The sequence below is a fragment of the Lontra canadensis genome, unplaced genomic scaffold, assembly GCF_010015895.1.
Source record: "Lontra canadensis isolate GAN:19392208 unplaced genomic scaffold, GSC_riverotter_1.0 scaffold139, whole genome shotgun sequence".
Classification (NCBI taxonomy): Eukaryota; Metazoa; Chordata; class Mammalia; order Carnivora; family Mustelidae; genus Lontra; species Lontra canadensis.
This window is the reverse complement of record NW_022631133.1, coordinates 631,598-653,641: the sequence shown is the minus strand read 5'-3', so window position 1 is coordinate 653,641 and position 22,044 is coordinate 631,598. Positions and strand designations below refer to the sequence as shown.

General features: G+C 36.7%; 1 protein-coding gene across 1 annotated transcript in view; it reads left to right on the top strand.

The window, feature by feature from the left end:
• Positions 1 to 22,044, top strand: part of DLC1 (DLC1 Rho GTPase activating protein) — a 412,671-nt gene that overhangs the window by 204,374 nt on the left and 186,253 nt on the right. Inside the window, exon 5 of the mRNA XM_032843405.1 lies at positions 4,205 to 4,238. Coding sequence (XP_032699296.1) covers positions 4,205 to 4,238 — 34 coding nt within the window. The remainder of the gene's footprint in view (positions 1 to 4,204; positions 4,239 to 22,044) is intronic.

The following is a 22,044-nucleotide window of genomic DNA, read 5'->3' as shown; positions in this document are numbered from 1 at the left end:
TGAGGTTCTTAAGTAATAGGCATTGACTACATGGAAGCTAAAATATTTTTGCTTTGTAGCACAACTCATTGCTTAATAAAGGTTTATTAAATATTTACTTATATGTACTCAGTGACACACTGTGCAATCAAATGGAACAAAATATGGAAAAGGTCTGTTGCTGTTCAACCTATGATTTGGGCCAAGACGTTCAATTTGTCTTAAATTCCTTGGCTATAAGAAGAGAAAGCTTATTACTTAGGTAATTTCTAAATATCTCATACAGATATTCCTGCACAGATATTTTGTGATCTCAGTCAGTATTCTATCATGGAATCTCTCCCCAATTTTCTTCTCCCTTGTTTCAAAAAGACTCTGATTAGTGTTTTGAAACTAGTGTTAGGACCTCAGAGGCCTGCATGCCAGTGGTTGTGACCTAGCTTCCATCACTGACGGCAACCTCACAAAAGTTACTTCCCTTTCCAGGACTTCATGGGTTATTCTAAGGAGTCAGTGAATTTATGCAGGCAAAGGCTTAAAACTGTACCTTGTACCTATTCAGAACCTGGTAAGTGTTCGCTCTTTCCTCCTGTGGCACCTTTTTCATGGGCATCTTTAAACTGTTTATCACCAACCTTTACAATCTTGTCAGTGGAACGGTTTGGGTTTTGTTTTGTTGTTTATTTGCTTTTCACAGAAGAGAAAATTTAATTTGAAAGACCTCATCTCCAGTTACGTAGGAAATCCAGGGGCTGAGCTTAAAATACAACACAGTATGAATTTAAGTCCTTCTCTCCCTCTCCCCCCAGAGAGAAAACTCATGCAAACAGGGAGGGTGTAAGGGGGTGCCAGAGGAAAAGGGAGAGAGAGAATCTTAAGCCGCCTCCATGTTCGGCGTGGAGTCTGTTGGGGGTTCTCAAACTCAAGCTCACGACCCTGAGACCATGACATAAACTGAAATCAAGGACCGGATCCTCAACCTACTGAGCCACCCAGGCGCCCAAATTTAAGATACATAAAAAGTCAACAAATATCACCAAAACTATGTGATAATTTTCCTGTAAAGGGAAACAGCTTTTCTATAATGTAGAATCACACCAGTTCTTCTTGAAATAAAGGAAAAATAGATGACCCAGTATAAATGAGGGGATGCTGAGGTACATACCTAACTCCTATGCAATCCCTCTGCTGCCCTGGTCTCTGGACATGACCCTCCACTCTGCCATTTACTCACCTGATAGTCTCCTTACAACGCACCTTTTCCAGGATGCAGTCAGCATTCACATTCAGAGAACGAGGAGTGAACAACAAAATGTAGATAGAAATTAAGTCAAAATATACCTCCACTATAGATTAATCTTGCCAGAATAACCCCCCCTCTATTTTTTACCCCTAGAGAGATTTGCCTCTTATTTGAAAATTGCATCAATCTCAAATTCTTTTAAGTTCCGAAAGTGAGGATCTCAGCAGTAGTCAGTATCTCACAAGGATATAGGTATCTTGATACTTGATTCTGGAAATGAAGCCTGATGCTATTTCCTTAGGCGTATCTGCAGCTGAGGTGCATGTGAGCTTTCCCCTTCCTCGCCTCCTCCCTCTGTGTGCTTTGCACGCACACGCAACAAAATTACTTACCCATTTGAGACTACTTTTCTTACCCCAACTTCAGGGACCCTGTCCCTGAAGAGAGGGAGAGGTGTCAGTTGTAGACATCCTGTTTGGTCAGTGGTTTGGGGTAGCAGGTATCAAAGCCCAGGGGTCAGATGGATTGAAGTCTTCCCATACAAGTTAATACCTTCATGTTCACAGTATTATAAACTTGAATAACTGAGGTGAATGGGAACCAGAAGTTCAACTTCCTTAATTTATTTTAGAATATCCATTGAAAGTAGAATTAGACATTTGTACTTTAAAGTCTTTTGAAAACATCTCCTGAACTCCGTTTTTTAAATAATGATAGTAAGAGACGATAGTTGCTGGGAATGGAACTTCTAGACCACACCTATCAGTAAATTGACCCATTGGCCCAATACCCATAGAAACAAATAGTAACAGCATTTACCGTTTCCTGAAGACCTCAAATGCTTTATCAAGCTACCACGGTTGGTCTTTTCAGCAACCTGAAGAAGTAGATGTGATTATTCCCATCTAATAAAGGAGGAATCTCGGGGCGCCTGGGTGGCTCAGTCGGCTAAGCGTCTGCCTTCGGCTCAGGTCATCCCAGGGTCCTGGAATAGAGCCCAGCATCAAGCTCCCTGCTTATTCAGGTTCTGAGTCTCCCTCTGCTCCTTCCCCTGCTCCTGCTCTCTCTCTCTCCCTCTGAAATAAATAATAAAAATCTTTAATGATAACAGTAATAATAATATAAAGGAAGAATCTGAGCCTTGGAAAAACAGGGCAGAGATTTGAAATGCCCAGAAATCCACCAGACAATTTGCTTTTACTTTTTTTTACAGGACAAAGAAATTGAACTATAAAAATTCTCCCCAAATTCAAAGAATATTTTTTGGTTTCATTTATTGCCAGTATCTTTTTAAGGGTAATATGTGTTTTCAGACAAGAAAAGAATTGTATGATGATTGACAATTATTATACCCAGATCTAGTAACTTTACTGATAGTTCCCCAACTCTCGTTTTTCTTTTTATTTTTATTTTCTTTTCAGTTTTATTGAGGTATAATTGACAAAATTTTAAGATATTTAAAATTTATATCATGGTGATATCCATTGTGAAAGGATTTCCACTTAATTACTATATTCATCACTTCTCATGTTTATTTGGGTATTTTGTTTTGTTTTGTTTTGGTAAGAACACAAGTCCTACTCTCTTAGTAAATTTTAATTATATAATATAGTGTTATCAATTATGGTCACCATTTTATACATTAGATCTTCAAACCTTCTTTATCCTTTTTTAATACATTTTTAATTATTTTTTAAGATCTTATTTATTTATTTGACAGACAGAGATCACAAGTAGGCAGAGAGGCAGGCAGAGAGAGAGGGGGAAGCAGGTTCCCCACCAAGCAGAGAGCCCGATGCAGGGCTGGATCCGAGGACCCCGAGATCATGACCTTAGCCAAAGCCAGAGGCTTTAACCCACTGAGCCACCCAGGCGCCCCCAGACCTTCTTCATCTTATAACCAAGAGTTTATATACCCTTTTACCAAGTTCTCCCTATTTCTCCAGTCCCTTGCAACTTTTCTATTCTCTGATTTTAGAAGTTTCACTTTTTTAAATTCCACATATAAATGATACCATGCATCATTTGTCTTTGTCTGGCTTATTTCACTTAGCGTAATGCCCTCAAGGCCCACATGATTGCAAATGGCAGGATTTCCTTCTTTCTCATGCCCGAATAATATTCCATTGTATATATATATCATATATGCCTTATCCATTCATTCATTGATGGACATTTATGTTGTTATCATATCGAGGCTGTTGTGAATAATGCTGCAGTGAACATGAAAGTACAGCTATCTCTTTGTTATCTTTTCATTTCCTTTGGATATTTAACCAGAAGTATGATTGCTGGATCATACAGTAGTTCTGGTTTTTTGTTTTTTTGTTGTTGTTTTTTTTTGAGGAATCTTCATTCTGTTTTCCATAGTGGCTGTGCAGTTTACACTCCCATCATCAGTGCACAAGCATTTCCTTTTCTTCACATCCTTGCCAACACTTGTAATTTCTTGTCTTTTTCCTAATGACCATTTGAACAGTTGGAAGGTAATATCTCATTGTGATTTTGATCTGCATTTCCCTGATGGTTAGTGATTTTGAGTACCTTTCATGTACATGTTGGTCATTTGTATGTTCTTTATGGAACAATGTTAAGTTCCTTTGCCTGCTCATTTTCCTGCTGTTGGGTTTTATTTATTTATTTATTTATTTATTTATTTATTTATTATTTTTTATTTTTTTTAAAGATCTTATTTTATTTTACAGAGAGAGAGAGATCACAAGTAGGCAGAGAGGCAGGCAGAGAGAGAGGGTGAAGCAGGCTCCCCACCAAGCAGAGAGCCCAATGTGGGTCCCGATCCCAGGACCCTGAGATCATGACCTGAGCCCAAGGCAGAGGCTTAACCCACTGAGCCACCCAGGCATCCCTGTTGGGTTCTATTTAATTTTTGTTTCATGTATGATAGTTCATTTTGTTCCTGATGATGTTGTGATATTTCTTTCTAGTAATAAAATAATTCTATGGCTTTTTTTTTTTTTTCAGGCACTTCCAGGAATTTCAGAAAAGGAAAAGGCTGGTAAGTTGCCATTTGGTTATGTTTTCCATCCTATTGTGGAATAAGATTCCATCTTCATGTAGACATTGCATTAAATATTAGAAATGTATAAAATCTCTTCTGTCTCTAGGCAGTCTCATCAATCCCTGAGCAAATATTACAATTGAATTCCTGAAAAAGCAATTTGGTTTGCTCAGAATGTAAGAAAAAAGCGTGGTTTCTTAACAGAACATTGCATCATATTAGAAAAAGATGTATGCTTCTTGTAGCCTTCCTTGTAGCCATATCCACGTTTTTTTCCCTTGAGGAAAATAATTAGATGTTGCTTAGTGTACTGGGAAACAGCCTTTGGAAATCAATTGTCAATAATTATCAAGGCTTATTTTGTCATCTTAAGTAGCTTATATAGTAGTCAGAAAACAAGATGTACTTATTTAAAGCTGATGCTATACTATCAAATATATAATTTTGAAACGATATCAATAATTATATGAGAAAATTAGAATATATTTCTATACTCTATGCTTTGATTATGGCTATTAGCAGTATCATGGGAGATGGATAAGGACTGATGAGAAACATGGAAATATGAAAAATTAGACTTCGATTGGTGGATTCAAATGCTTAAAAAAACCTTTTGGTCTTCCTCAATACTGTTTTATATTTTATGTATAATAATAATGATGATAATAAACAGATTGAAGTTTTACTACCAAATTAAAGCTTATCACTTAGAAATATTTGTGATTTTTAAGAGCTGTATTAAGTGTTTATAGTCATCTAAAAGATGACATGACTTCAATGACTCTGCACTGAAGCATTAGTTTGCTGATTTAATATGGAGGATGTTCTCTTTATAGGTCAGTGAGCCTACTTTCACCAGTAGGTAGTTTTCACACAGAGGTTTTCATAGTTTGTATCCTCCCATGAGCTAGACTTTTCTCTCGTGTTTAGGCTATATCTGATTTCTTTACCGTAATTTGTTGAAAGGTAGCCCTTCAGCACAGACAGAAAATACTGAACTGGCATCATGTGTCAGTTCAAGAGAACTGTTCAGTTTAACAGGGAGTGATATTACATGGATTAGTAGCATGTACTAACTGAATTCCGGTTATAGCCCCAATGCACAAACAACTTAAATAGATGTGTTAGCTACCTAAGTGGGACAAGAAATAAGTGGTTAAATAGCATTTGCATCACAAAGAGAAAGAAACGTAGCCAAAATCCTGCTTTATCTTGGGTTGTGACACTCTCTGTAATTTCCAAGAGTAGCTACAATTTAAACTAAGTATATAACAGAGCAAAGTTGTCGTCTTATTCCAGAATGTCAGCAAATTCTTTCATACCCCATGGAGAAAATTGGGATGTGAATTCTTGCCTGGTGGGGAAGGGGGAGAAGGGATGGAAATACCACTGCTTGTGGAAGGAATGGATCTTTTCCTTCGCCGTTTAAAATGATTTCATTGTGATAGGGAGAAGACCTTTAATTTTTCAAGCTTCTCATGTATTTAAAAAGATATACTTATTAGAACAAAGAACTAGTTAAAAAGTGTACATGTAATATAACCACCGCTTTTTATCATAATTCAACTGCAAAACACAAAAACAAGAAATTGTCAACTTTTCAATGATCTATTTGGGTCATTTCTATAATGCTGGGGCACAAATGAAAAGAGCTCATAAATTCCATTCACAGAGGTTCCACAGGGTGATCTGTGGAAAGTAGGATCTACCAGTTGATACAAATGACCTACCCAAGCCCTCAGATGCTTATCCCGGGATGGACTAATTTGAATAGGACCTGGCTTCTGTGTCTTAAAACATTAGAGTGACTGGAATGTACTCCAAAATGGTTTTGATACACATTTCTTGAGAATGTACCATTAGTTTAGAAGGAAATGTAATTTTGTTTGGTAATATCACCATAAGAAAGAAATTATTTTTTAAAAAATCAATGAATTTATGTATCAAGATAAAGTCTTGTGTTTGAATATTTTATTAACAATGGTAACAGATTTGACAAAAGAGAATATGATCGATTTCAAGTTTTAAAGGACAATAGTAATCTAGGCAAACTAATTCTTATATTTCTAAAGTTTATTATGCCCTATTTAAAATACTTGAAATATTTTTAGTATTATATGCAAATGTGAATCTCTTTATTCCTCTTTATGAATCTCTCTTTTTAAACCCTGCTAGACAGAAGAATGGCAATGAAGGCAGAGGACCTACTCAATTTTCTGGGGGTTAATTGAGCTCTTAAATAGGATTAAGCTTCACTCCCGCCCCTAAGGCCTGTCATTTTTTTTTTCTGTCTTGTTAAATGAATGTAGCCTATTGTTCCATATTAAGAAAGTCTATTTTTAATCTGTGTGACCTCTCATCCACGCCAACTGGAACCAATCCCACCAAGCCTTGTGAAGCTCTAAAAAAAATCAGTTTGGGTACATTCCATTAATAATTCTTGAGATACAGTTGTGTGGTTGTTTCGGTGTGTGCTCTAAGTAGACATCTTCTATTCTGATCCATGTGGCTATGTAAATACATCCTGGCGCACTTAATCCCACTGCTCATCTTCTACTTTGCAATGACAAAAATCTCCAAGGGGAAACATTTTGAAAGAGCCTCCCATTGGTTCATTCATTCCAGAAATATGTACTGAACAGCAGCATATTCTAGCATCTTACTAGTATCTATCAAGGAAGCAGTTTATGAATAAGGTATATTCCTTGCCCCGAAGGAACTCACTCTCTAGTCAAGAATATTCCATTGGGCCAGCATCTTCCTTTTCTTCTTCTCAATTGAGAATTTCTTAAACTGCCTTGTTCAGAAAGTTCCCAAGAAAGTAATCAAAGTATCAAAATGTACATTCTCAGGATCTGAATTAATTTGTTTTTTAAAATCATAATTAATCATGTAAGTATGAATGTGTAATTGTATCCAACACATAATATTTTTATATGACTTTCCTATGCCACCAGCATCTGTATGCCCCGAAAGAGTGGGCCCAGTGCCTTTGGTACATTCTCTAGCACATCTGCTTCCTATCTGTGTGGCCTTGAGCAAGTTACTTAACCTCCTCATTTTCCCATTTCTAGAATATAAATAAAGAAGCTGCCATGTTGTTTTTGTAAGGCAACAATGCTTGGCACAAAATAGATCCTAAAAAATGGTAGCTGTTTTTATGATAATTGTTTGTGCTTCTAACTACCATGTGTAGAAGCCAAATAGAAGCTAGCTGTGTTACCGCTGCCTATGTCTGCTCCAAGAGTTCTTAAATGCTTCCTCAGGGCATCAATTAACAGTTAAGTAGCCGTCCATGTGGAAAAAAGAGATCACTTTCTCTGTAAGCCTCTGAGTGAGTTAATGCGAACAGAAGTTATCACAGCATAGGCAGAGTTGGTCATATTTTAACCTTTCATTAGAAATTCCTGTGTCTGTTAGGGTGAAATTCTCTCTTGTGAACAGATAATCTTCAGTCTTCACAATTAGCCCATGAGAAATGTATATCCTATATCCTATTTTCCTATGATTACATTATCGACTGTATCCCTAGTCCCTGAGGTAATTGAATCCTGTCTTCCCAGCTCCCATCCTCTCTCCCTCAGCTCCTGCGCACAGTCCTGTCAACACTGCCTTCTAATCAACCTTTGTCCCTTCTCCCCACCATTGCATTAAGGGAGCCCTCCACTTCCCATTGGGCTTTTGCAACAGCAACCAGAACTGGTTTCCCTGCCTCAACCTGTCATTACGCCAGTCCACTCTCTACACCATCACCAGAGTGATGTTTGAAAAGCACCACCTGGCCCTATCATTTCCTGCCTTAACATTTTCTTTGTCTCCCTGCACTCTACAGGCAAGGTCAAACCTTCCTGCATCATACCTGGCCATTTGTAATCTGGAAGCAGTATAGTTTATTATACTGGGTGTGTCCATTTTGTCACTCAGATCCATTATTTCTTCCCCTCTCTGTGCCCCAGAGGTTGACCAGTGTGGGCAGAACTAGTGGGCTGCTCACTTTTTTGTCTTTCTTATTCCACCAGTGAGGAGCCAGAAGTGACTGGGAAGAGAGGAAGGCAGGGCATGACAGTGGGACTCTGAGCTTGGGTAGTTATCCCCCATTTGTTTCCCAAGGAATCACTGCTGGTTTCTCTTAGGTGGCCCTTTCCACACAAGTTCCCAGGTGCTGAAAATCATTCTCGTCTTGCCCTTCTGACTTTCCTAATCTTTGTGAATAGTTCTGTTACTAAGCGTTCCTCAGTATACCCAGTGTACCATCTGTTTTCTGGTAGGAGTCTCACCAGTATACCTACCAATATTTTCTCTTCTTCTCTCCTTGTGTTGGTTTGCCGGTTTGTTCATCCAACTTCAGCCACCTCAGACAGTCACAATACTTTCTAGCTCTGTAAATCTCTAGTTTTACCTAGATCATGCAACCACCTTTCAAAAAATACAGATGATAGACAGAGATAGAGAAAGAGAGAAGTGCCTTATTCAGAGGGAAAAAAGATATGGACTATGTTTTTCTTCATCCTAAATGAACATAATTTCATTTAATTGTATGGGAGAGAAAATATCTATACTTATGATTTAGAATATGTCCTCTATTGTATAGATGCATATAAATTAGAAAATCAGCATTGCATTTTAGTTGCCAAAATGTGACTCTGAGCTTATTTGAAAAGTAGCAATATAGAATAATATGAAATCTCTCATTCTAAAAAACATTAAATCACAAAAGACCTTGTAGATTTTGTCAGAATTCATGGCAGCTCTGGAAAATAGACCGCTATCATTAGCCAAAAAATGGCAATTTTTTTGCCCTGTATATCTTGGTAATTCTGCTTGTTTTATTAGAACCAAAAATATTGTCTCTTTTACCAAAATTCCTTAAACTCATATTCCCAAAATTAGTTTTTGGAGGTTTAGAGATATTTAATCATATCCTGCCTCCCTTCTGGGTTCTTTAACAAACTGAAAACTGACACAGGGATCCAGGTGACTGTCATGGATCAATGACAATATTAATGAGCCTCATCACTCCCAAGTGAAGGGTTTCTTGTAAACTAGTTGGGAATACATTTACAACACTTAAACGTAGAAAGGATCTATAGCCATATTATATAAAGAAGTACTATTAATACAAACCAATAAAAATCAGGGATGAAACTTCAAAAAAAAAAATATTGTCTCCTTAATGAATTACTTCCCAGGCAGAGTTAGTCATTGATTTTTTTCTGTGCTCCTAGAAAACTCTATACATTTGTTATAGCAATCTTATTATCTTGTGTTGTTGTATGTCCTCATCTCTTGGCCATAATCTTTTCTAGATAAGGAATATTATCTTTGTGTGCCCTCTAATTAAAACAGCTAATAAGCACATAGTGAGTGTTCTATAAATACATGCTAACCAATAAATTATAATTACAAAGATGCTTTGGCTTCAATCTTAATGATTTAGTGTTGATATGGTTCTAAAAATTTATTTAACTGTTCCTCCTCTCTCCCCGCCCCATGACTCCTACTACCCTCACAACTGCCAAATATTTCAGCTGTGTAATTAATTAATGGTGTTATTTGGGGACCTATCCCATACAAATGTGTAAAGGGCACCATTGAGAAAGATGACTTAGAATCTGACTTTGGTTACATTCCTTGGTCATTTTTCTTAGAATGTTTGTATTCCTGCCTCTAGGTTAGTTCGTTGGCCAGAAAATGTTAAAATCAAGATAATGAATAATTATAGCCTTAAACACTTGTGAAAGATAGCTTTCAGAAGCATATAACAGATTCACAGTCTCTCCAAACTTTGTGTTGAGGCTAGTAAGGCAGAACTTAGAAATCAAACACTTCTTTGTGACAAATATGTGAGGGGAAAAAATCAAGGTTTTCATAATTTCATTCCAAGTTTCTTGTAAATATACTAATAACAAAACCCAGATTTGGTGCTTTTTGATATTAGTTTTCTTGGCTACCTTTGATCACCGAGAAGGGCAATACAGAGGACAACGATAACAAACAAACAAACATACAAAAATAAACCGAAATCCAAAGATGTGCCCGATCCGGTTATCTTTGCTTGATTCAGGAAATTATCCTTCCAATGTATTCTGCTCTAAGTCATGTTTCAATATCTACAGATATTGGGATTTAATTGAAGAATAAAAATAGGACTACTCTAGTTCAGAGTTTTCCTTCTGAGAAAGACTCTGCTCTATATCATGTTTCTATTTTAGTACAGATCAGACTGGTTTTAGTACTGTCTTACTGACTGGGCTGTAAGCACCCTGAAAGACAGAATTTTGTTTTGTTCAACTCAAACTCCCTTTGCCTGACATTAAAGTAGTTGCTTGCTGTTTGGTAAATAAAGGAATCAATAAGATCTTTAAAAAAAAAATGGCAAATGCTTTACTCCATATGCATAATACTCCTAGAGCCAAAAGCAAAATCTTATCCTCCTATTCTAAGTGAAACACTTTCTGTTACTGCAAAGGCCCCAGCTGTTTTACAGGGTTCAGCAGGATCTGAAAATTTTCTTTATCTGGCTAGGCCGGGCTTTGGCCAACATTCCAAATTCTTTATTCCCTTTCATTCTCCAAAAATGAATTTCATTATTTTTCTACTAGTAGCTTATAAATACTCACTTGCTTCACTTTTCTTAGTATTATGGTCTCTGCTTGCCTGCTTTTTTATGAGGAAGGAATTTAGGGTATGCCCACATATAACCTCTCAGTTTCTCTGAAACCTAATGTAAACTAATCCATGAAAAGTTGGCTGTGGTGGACTGGGCTGTTGAGAGGAAACACATTGGTTTTCGGTTATCAAGGAATTCATGAAAAATATAAGTAAGCTATTCTTATGCCAAAAATCTTGAATTCATAGGACATTTTTCAATACAGATAACTTTCTGAATCTGTTTCTAAATGTTCTGTTGGTATTTCATTTATTACAAAGTAGAAAAATAAATCTACTCTATCACCAGAATCAATCCAACATATTTCCTTTTCTCCCCAATTATATTTCAAGAGACATAGGTTCATGATAATTACTCTTTAAAGTTCCAATTTGAATGATTTCTCCTCTACTTAGAGTGGTCTTCCCAGGTCTCCATAGCCAAAGGTGGCTATATCTTTCTATGGCATATAGTGTTACTTGTGATGTATTTCTGTTTGCAAAATATCTTCCGTATCTGTCTGTGAGCTCCTGAAGGCATAAACCCCCTGATTTCATCTTTGTCACCCCACACCTGGTGTAGTATTCTTGCACAAGCAGAGGCCCAAGAAATAGTTTTGAGTCAACCCATTTATATGACATACCCAGTAACTCCTGTAGGCACTAAGTTAACCTCCATTAATCTCCATCAATAACCTTAACTCTTCACAACTGATGACCTTAAAATTTCTTCCTCCAAAAAGTCTTGTGCATATTTTGCCCCCTAACTTACCCTTGAAAGAATGGCTATCAGAACTGTGAAGGAGTAGCTAGGAACTACCAGTCCGGGCTAGTAAAGCAGTTTTGCATTTCAGTATTTTAATTGACATTGACCTTTTATCAGTAGAAAAATGAATTTGTTGTTTCTAATCTTCCCTGAATACAGTTTACTAAAAGGTCCCTTTCCATCAGTTTTATTTTACAGAGCAATAGAAGAAGTTTCATTGAGTTTGAAAGTCATAGCTATCATTTTTAGATCCCCTCAAATATTTACCTTTATAGAGTTCACAATGCACAGTTTGCAGTTCAGTTACTTTTATTAATAATATGAATGTGTACACAAATATATACCCACAAGATAATTGTACAGTGATTCTACTTTCTTTAGAGAGGTGCATTGACTTTGGAAAAGTTCATATAAAAAAGTATTACTTCATCCTGTCTGAGTATGAAGTGACCTACAACTCTACTGGTATGACCCTGCTTTCCTTCTCTTATTGACCCTCCCTTGGTTTGAAGGACTTTGATTTGTTTTTCTGTGGGCAAAAGTTTGAGATCAAGATCTCTTACAGAGAGATAAACGTTTCTATTATAGACTAAAAATATGATTTCGAGATGTGGTTTATCTGAGTGGGAAATCTAAAACAGTTATTAACAACCATAACAAATTTTCTGATGCCCAAGATTTTGTTTTCTGAAGGCTGTGCAGAACCAGCCTGGCTATTTCAGGAGAATGGGTCATGGATTTAAGAGATATTTTGTCCTGATTCCTGTAACCAGGTAGAACAGATATTATAGATTTCTTCAAGTGATCTTTAAGCAAAATGACCCCCAAAGCCCTCACTTGCCCATCACAATGGGGTTTTGCTTTGGGTTTTTAAAATCTTCCTAAACAGAAAATACATTCCAGTGACTCCCAACTGCTAATGTTATAAACTTCTTAATATAAATTTTCAGTCAATTCTTTCCTATGGATTTAAGGAAATTGATAAATGGAGGATTATAGTACAGTTCTTTACTTGTTTAATTTACCTGCCTTTTTAAGTCTATGGTCTTCTTTGATACATTTATCCAAACGTTTTCCCTGCTGTACTCTGATCTCCTGAAAGGCAACATTTTCTCTGCATCTGTGTAGCGCCAGCTTCTTAAAAGGTTTTTGACTTAATGTTTGTTGAATGAATGGTGGAATGAATGATAATAGCAAGCGTTTACCTGTGCCTGCACTTTTCTGAGCACTTTATAGATATGAACTCAATAAATCCTCTAGCAATCCTATAAGGTTAAGTGTTACTATTTTCCACATTATAGAGACAAAGAACCTGAAACTCGGGTTTCCTAATTACCCAAAGTCACATTTTGTTCAAGGCAGGGCTCAAAGCAAGCAACACAGACTAGAATGCATGCTCTTAACTACCATGCTGTATGTAGTGGTTAAATGCCAAGACTCCTCAGGCTGATGAACAAATTTTTCCATGATCTGACCTTGGCCTTCCTTCCCAACCTTATCTCCCATCCTCCTCTAACATATGCACCTTCCGCTGTAGTCATGGTAGCACCAACACTTCTAGCCTAAATTTGCTTCTGCATAACTTGACCTTTGATCCTCCTGTTTCCTTTCCAGAAATTAACTCCCTCAGCTCCCAGGGTCTCACTTGGGTCTCACCTTCACCATGAAGTCTTCTGTGACAACTCCTGCTTGTATTAATTTTGTACTTTTTGAAATATTGCCATCTTCATACTTAATGATATGTGGATTGTTGTTGTCTGTTGAGTCATTTATATGTCTCAGCATAGCTTCCAGTAGACTTAAACATCTTTTTTTTTTTTTTTTAAATTTTATTTATTTATTTGACAAACAGAGATCACAGGTAGGCAGAGAGAGAGAGGGGAGAAGCAGGCTCCCCGCTGAGCAGAGAGCCCGACGCGGGGCTCGATCCCAGGACCCCGGGACCACGACCCGAGCCGAAGGCAGAGGCTTTAACTCACTGAGCCACCCAGGCGCCCCTTAAACATCTTTTTAAAAGTCATTTAGCATAGCGCTGTGTACCTAAAAGGGTTTATTTTAATAAATAAACTTTTTTTTTTTAGAATAGTTTTAGAGTCACAAAAATTTAGTGGAAAGTACAGTTTACATGTATGACATTCTTTTAAGGGCAAAACTGTGGAAATGGTTAAAAGATAAGGGGCTGGGGGGTAGGAAGGCATGAATTGATGAAGCACAGAGGATTTGGGGGACAGGGAGACGATCCTGTGTGATACTATAACGGTCCAGCACGTAGGCTTTTCAGATTGGCTTCTTTCACTTAGCAATATGCATTTAAGTTTCCTCCATACCTTTTCATGACTTGATAGCTCATGTCTTTATAGTAACCGAGTAATACTTCATTATATAGATACATCTCAGTTTAAAGAGCTTATTTAGTATATTCCTAATGTAAACACTTTTTAAAAGCTCATTGATCGTAAAATAAATTGCATACGCCACTTATGTTAATCATTATCCTTTCTGCTTTAAGCAAAAGTAATTCTGTTCTCTTAGCCATTGGTTTTTGATTACTTTCCATTACTTCATTTCTTTCCTGTGGAATTTCTTCAAGTTTTCAAATGAAAAATACTACTACTAAGTATGTATTTCACAACAGCTGTAATTTATTGTGTACCTACCATGTAGTTTCTGAGAAGAGAGCTAGATGCCTCCTTACACTAAGCTACACCATACATGAATCCCTTTTCCTCAAAAGCTGATGTTTTTCTCTGTCTCTTCATTCCTAATATCACCATTTCTTCCACCTCCGATATCTGAATAAAAGTATGACCAAAATTAGTAAAACTGTAATAATTCCTATAATTTATATGATGTACGTACATATTTCTGTTCTTATGACTTTGCTCCTGAAGTTTACTGATACCAAAATACACTTCTATTCTTTTTCTCCAAACCATGCTCTTCCTTTAAGGACCAACTTAAGTGCCACTTTTTCCACCAAGCCTCCCTCCCCTGATGGCTCAACTCTCCAGTGAACTCTTCCTTTGAATCAGATGGGTTTTACTGCTCATCTTCTCTTCTGCACCTGAAAGGAGCAGCCTAGTTCCTTGTGACCACTTATTCTAACCCATGCCAGAGTCCATTGGACCAGAGACAGGCAGGTAGGGGTTGAATGAGGAGCATACTTGATTCAAGGGCAGAGAACACACTGGCTGACCAATGGACAATCTCTTTCTTTCTGCCTCTGTCTCTCCACTCTCCATCCCTCCTCTCTCTCTCTCTCTCTCTCTCTCTCTCTCTCTCAGTTTTATTTGAGCTGAAGAAACAGTCAACCTACAACAGGTGCTTTGGCTAAAAGTTCACATGGACTGTGAGGTGAAGTAACAGAGGAAACTATCCTGCAAAGAAGAACAGAATAATGGTGTAACTGGGCCAAGACAGAGAAGTGAGAGGCAGTGTAAACTAGAGAAAGAAATGAAAAAAATAGCTCCTTCTATCCCAGATGACTCCCTGGGTGTCAGCTCCAACACTTAGGTGGTCTCTGTCCCACATCTGCGGAATGTCTCTGTATCCTCATGCCTTAGTCTTTTAGTTGGACCAAATATGAGTTCCTTGCACTCAGATGATTAGACCATCCTTATCCAAATTCCCATTGCATGTACAATTAGTATAAAAAATAGTCTATAACTTAATTTTACCTGATGTCTTATATAACTCTCTGCTTCTTATATATGTGTCCTGTCCCCCAAAATATGCTATAAGCAGCATCAATGAAAAGCCATGACATATTTTTGTTTGCTGTTTAGTTTTACTCCGTAAGACCTGCCAAGACCTAAATATATAATGAATATTCAATAAAATTTTAATTTTTCAGAGTCATACTGCCTTTTCAGGCTACAGAGCTATCTTCCTACTTCATAATTATCTGCAACCCCATAGAACATCTGTTCGAGCTCTTTTAGCTGCACTAATCTACATTGACACCCTCTTATCTCATATGTATGAGATTCATGGATTTTCTCTTTCCCCTTGACCAAATAAATTACCTCCTTTTTAAAACCACTCAACTTGATCCTGAACATGCCATTTGGTTTTTAATTTGCATTGTAATATGTTTGAGTCAGATGCTGCTGCCCTCTACAATTGAATATGTTCAGTAGATTAGATAATAATAGCTAACGTTGTAAAACCAAAATTAGGAAGAATAAACAAATAATCAGGGTGTGAGACACTTGATATATTTTTTTAAATAAAATATCTTTAAGAGAAAAAAAATCAGAATTCCACCAGACGTACCTGTATTCTATGATTTAATATTTTCTAATTTAAAAAGAATCACCCCCGTGGGACATATCTTGGTGATTTTTTTTCCCCTAAGACCTAGTGGCTGTATTTCAGCTACAATGATGAAGACAGTAGCTTTCATCTATGCAAAGCAAAGATGAGCCAGGTGACCCAAAGGGGGACATGAAGCTTTTCTTCTTTTATGACTGTAGTGAAGTGGGAATTAGGCTTGTTTATTATACACAGAAACTTTCATTATTTTGTATTATTTTTCAGTACCAAATTTGGGGGCCTCTTAAAAAAAAGGCATTTCCATCTAACCTGACCCTGACACTGAGACAACAGTAAATCCTTCTGCAACTAATCAAGAACCATCCTCCCAGATGGTCCATAACAACAGAACATAAGCAGAACAGTGACCCCCTCATCCTCAGATGCAGGCAAAGCCCTGGCCTTTTTGTGATGTGGACAAGAGGATTGTGCCGTAAAGATGTGTTAGAAGTCTCTTTACAAATGGAGATATTCTGACACACATACAAATATCTCCAGGCATTCGCAAAGCATTCCCATCCACAATGTCAGCTCAGGTTTTTGAAAAATAACCACAGATCACAGATATCAAGACATTTTCATAAAGGAAACAAAATATAAAATTTCAGCAAAGTAGGTTTAGTTAGATTACAGATAGAGGGTAAAAGGAAGCCATAGTTCCCTTTTTTTTTTTTTCCTGGTAGAACCCAAGTGAGCCAAGCTAAAAGCACTGATCCATAGAAAGAATTCCACATCTGGAAAATCTTTGCTCCATCTGTGGTAGGTTTCCAGCCTTTTGCTCTCTCCCATTTCCCGTGACTTCTGCTTACCTCTCTTTTATTTTCTTTAGTGAAATTATTCAACCCTTAGGGGCTTTAGGGTTTTATTTTGTTTTGTTTTATTTTGGTTTGTTTTTAGGAGGAAGGAGAGCAAGGGAATACCTCACATTGTTTTTGTGATTCTCTAGAATTGAGCCTCATTTATATGTCTTGACGTGTCCACATAAGTGATATACACAGTAAAAAATACAAATATTTAATCAACTCTATAGAATTATATTTTAGAAATACATTAGGTAGATAATGTTTTGATTTTTATTTTAATGGTTTAATATTGGTTTTAAACTTCTAATTTAAGTGTCTTACTTTGTCTCAAGTGGTAGAAGTTAGTATCATAAAACACAGAAGTAAAGTTACATATTTGTATCATAGCCCTCATTGGTATCATATTTAATATAATTCAGAAGAGATCTTTACTGTTAAAATATCATATCACCAAATCCTCATCCAAAGCCTTAAATATATTATATGGCTTGATGCTTGGATTTTCTTTTCTCATCCATCTTTTCTTTTCTTATCTGTCTTTATACATTCTCATGGGAATTTCATCCAACTAAAGCTACGTCTTCACAGTCTCCAGCCCCTAGCCTACCAGCCAAGTTACCCTCCTCATATTCAGCTGCCCCGAGACTCCATCACAGAAATACCCATACTTCATGTCCTTCACTTTCTACTTCACTGTTTTTGCTAATACTGTTATCTTTTCCAGAAACTTCTTTCATACTGTTCCAAATTTCTATATTTACCTCCCCTTTGAAGCCTTCCATGACCTCCTCTGCTCTGAAATCATCCCCTTTCCCCAGAACTCTCAAATACTAGACTTGAAATTCTCACAAGAGTTTTATTCCTTTATGTTCTTTATTATGATTACTAATACTTATTCTCTTTGTTATATTATAAAATCCATGTCCAGTTTATCTTTTAATGTCCTGCACCTAAAGGACACTTAGTTATTTTTTGCTTTAAAGAAAAACAGCATTTGTAATTTGAAAATAAAGGCATATCAGGGCACCTGAATGGCTCTGTTGGTTAAGCCTCTGACTCTTGGTTTTGGCAGGTCAGGTCATGATCTCAGGGTCCTGGGATTCAGTACTTTATCAGGTTCCACACTCTGCATGGAACCTGCGAGAGAGCCCCTCTCTCTCTCTCTGCCTCTCCCCCCACTAACACTCTCTCTCTAAAATAAATAAATAAGTCTTTTAAAAAAAGAAAAAATAAAGACATACTTTTTTAATGCAATCTTTGTTTAAATGTACCTCATAATTTTCTAGAATGCTTCTTTAAGAATTAGGATTCCTAGATACCTCCAGGCCTGCTGACTCAGAATCTCATAGGCTCAAGAACCTCCATGGTAATATATTCCCCGGAGAGTTCTTGTCCATAATAAAGTTTCAGGCATTACTGGTTAATGTCAGTGCAAGTTTCCCATTTATTCTTCCTCCACATGCATACCCATCTTAATATGTACTTCAGAGTTTGTACCGCATAACAAAATCCTAAAGCTTAAGACAAATGATTGTGACACTGAATGACTAGTGAGAGTTTATATTGTATTATAAATATAACCAGAAATATCTCTGAATGTCTGTTTTTACCAAATAGTGTACCAGACTTATAAAACTATTTAAGACACTATCCTCAAAGAGCTTACGGTCAAGGTGAGAGAAAAGATAACATGTGAAAAGTTTATTGAACAAGCAAAGTAATCAAAGATGTCATGTTATGTCATATAGTCACATATTTGCCACTGGTCAACTTAATCATTATTCAATCAACTGAAGGTAACAAAATGTTAAAGTAGTAAACATAATTGGAAGTCCTACCCAGAGTAATTGGGTAGAAGAAGAAGGGGGAGTGGGGAATAAAAGACATCCAAGTTGGAAAGGAAAAAGTAAAAATGCCATGATGTTACATATAGAAAACCCTAAAGACTCCATTAGAAAACTGTTAGAACTAATAAATGAATTCAGTAAAGTTGCAGGATACAAAATTAATACAGAAAATTATGTTGCATTTCTATACTGTAACAATAAACTATCAGAAAGAGAAATTAAGAAAACGATCCTATTTGCAATTACATAAAAAAGGATAAAATACTTAGGAATAAATTTAACCAAGGAGGTAAAAGACCTACATATTGAAAACTATAAGACATTAATGAAAGAAATTGAAAAATATACAAATAAATAGAAAGATATCTCATTTTCATGGATTGGGAGAATTAATATTATTAAAATATTTATACTACCTAAAGCAACATGAAGATTTAATGCATTTCCTATCAAAATTCCAATGGCATTTTTCATAGAAATAGGATAAATAGTCCCAAAGTCTATTATGGAATCATATAAGACCCCAAATAGCCAAAGCAATCTCAAAGAAGAAGAACAAAGCCAGAGGCTTTACCCTCCCTGATTTTAAACTATGTTATGAAGCTACAGTGATTAAAACTGTGGTACCAATATAAAAACAGATAAATAGATCAATGGAACAGAATAGCCCCAAAATGAACCTGTATATATATGGTCAATAAATTTCAACAAATGAACCAAGAATATACAGTGGGGAAAGGATGGTCTCTTCAACAAATGGTGATGGGAAAACTGGGTAGCCACATGCAAAAGAAAGAAATTGGACTACTTTTTGTACATAAAAAATTAACTTAAAATGGATTAAAGACTGAAATGTAAGACCTGAAGCCATAAAGCTCCTAGGAGAGAACATAAGCAAAGCAGTAAACTCCTTATGTAAGTCTTTGTGATGATTTTTTTAATCTGACCCCAAAAGCAAAAAGAACAATAACAAAAATAGGCAAGCAGGACAATATCAAACTAAAAAGTTTCTTCACAGCAAAGGAAACCATCAACAGAATGAAAAGGCAACCTACGGAATGGCACAAAATATTTGCAAATCACATACTAATAAGGAGCTAATAACCAAAATATATAAAGAACTCATACACATCAATATAAAAAAATAAATAGCTCAATTAAAATATAAGTAGAAGATCTGAGTAGACATTTTTTTTTAACCAAAAAAGACATGCAGATGACCAACAGGTACATAAAAAGATGCCCAACTTCATTAATCATTGGGGAAAAGAAAAAAACCACAATGAGATATTACATCATACCTGTTAGAATAGCTATTATCAAAAAGAGTAGAAATAACAAGTGTTGGCAAGGATGTGGAAAAAAGAGAATCTTGTATGCATTGTTGGTTGGAATGTAAATTGGTGCAGCCACTATGGACAACTAAAAATTCCTCAAAAAATTAAAAATAGAACTACGATACGATCCAGTAATTCTGCTTTAGGTATTTATCTTAAAAAATGAAAATACTAATTTAAAAAGAAATATGCACCTCCATTTTCATTGCGTCGTTATTTACAATAGCCAAGATATGGAAATAACCTATCAATGGATGAATGGTTACACACAGACACACACACACACACACACACACACACTGGAATACTACTGAGCCATAAAAATAGAAAAAAAATCCTGCCATTTGTGATATGGGTGGATCTCAAGAGCATTATACTAAGTGAAGTCTGTCCGACAAAGAAAGACAAATCCTGTATAATCTCTCTTATATGTGAAATATTATATTTTTATATATATATATATATATATATATATATATATAAAGTTTTTCTATAGCTCTATACTTCCTCCTCCTCCCCTAGGGCTAACCTTCCTCTTGCAATGGCTCAGCAAGCACTATCAAGAACCCAGATAACAGAATTGTGATCTCTATGAGACTGTGAGATAGGGAGACATTGGGGGTGAACAAATAAACCACCATCCAGTGGCTCGTCCATTTGACTCTGGACAGTCAGATGGCAGAAGGACTGACTGCCTTAGGGAAAAGGAAGAGATTTGGGGTGTGAAGATGTTCAGGGAGGGACATGGAGGAATAACACGATAAACATGACCTAGCTTTCACTTTTGAAATCCTAGAAGCAGCCCAAGTGACCCTGAATCACTACCTCATATTGCTGAAAACTAATAAAAACGTTTTAATTCTCCAATAAGACTACAGTCTTCAGCTTACCCTTAATGGAATGTATTTTCCCTGCTCCAGGTTAACCCACGTCCAGCCAAGTGTCAGTGCATCCAACTCTCTTCGCTGCCCTCTTTCTCTCTCACTTCCTCCCCCCTCCACTAGAAAGCTGAAGGCCATTGGAAAAGGGAACACGTGATGTTGATGTGTGCTGCTCTTCCTGCTCCTCCTGTTGTCTAGGGGTTTCCTTGGTCTAGACCTTGAGAACATACCCCTTCAGAATGCTTCCAGCCTGCCGAGCAAGAGAAGTCATAGCAGTTAAGTGGCAAGATACTCAAGACTCCCTAGACATTGAGCTGAGAGAGTTCACTGGCTGGAGTGGTCCAGAGAGGATATGGGGGAGAGGAAAGCTTTGAAAAACTGGAAAGAGACAATTCTAGGCATGGAAAACTGTTGGCAAAGTTAGAACAGTGGGAATGCACAAGGCACGGTGATGCAATTGTGCAGCCCAGCCAGCTGGAGCATGGAGTTTGTGTTTGGAAGGAGAAAAAACTGGAAAAATGGGATGGGTCCAGACTCATCAGGCCTTAGAGAGTGATTATAACTTTTACTAAGAATAGTAAATCTTATTAATCAGTGGTACTATCCCAGCTGCAAAGATCCAGACATCCTTATTCTAAACTCTATGGTCAGTAGTAAAAGAAAAAGAGAAACAGTCTTTTTCATTTTTAGATGGGGAGAGGAGCAGAAGGAGAAGGGGAGAGAGAATCCCTTGCAGGTTCCACACATCTGAGTCAAAATCAAGAGTTGGACACTTAACTACCTGAGCTACCCAGGCACCCCCAGGTTTTGTTTTGTTTTTTTTTTCATTGCATAACATGTTTATTATAAACCGCAGGGTTTTTTTAGATGATGTACTACAATACCAGAAACCCATTAGATACCAACTATAATCACTATTCCTAAAGACTTTTGATATGTATATATTACAGGGGATTTAGCAAATGAGTTTGGGGGGAAAAGTCAAAAGCTTTTATTTTTGGTGATAAGTTTTTAAAAATTGAATTTGGCTTTATTAAAACTCAACCATTGCTCATGATAATGACAAGTGATGCCATTAAGATATAGAGGAGATATATGAATTTAGAGAACTAATGAAAATAGCCTCTTCTAACAATCTCCAGTTTTCAGATTTTAGAGCAAATCATCCTCCTTAGAAATGCTAACCATTTCCTACAAACTAGTTTGA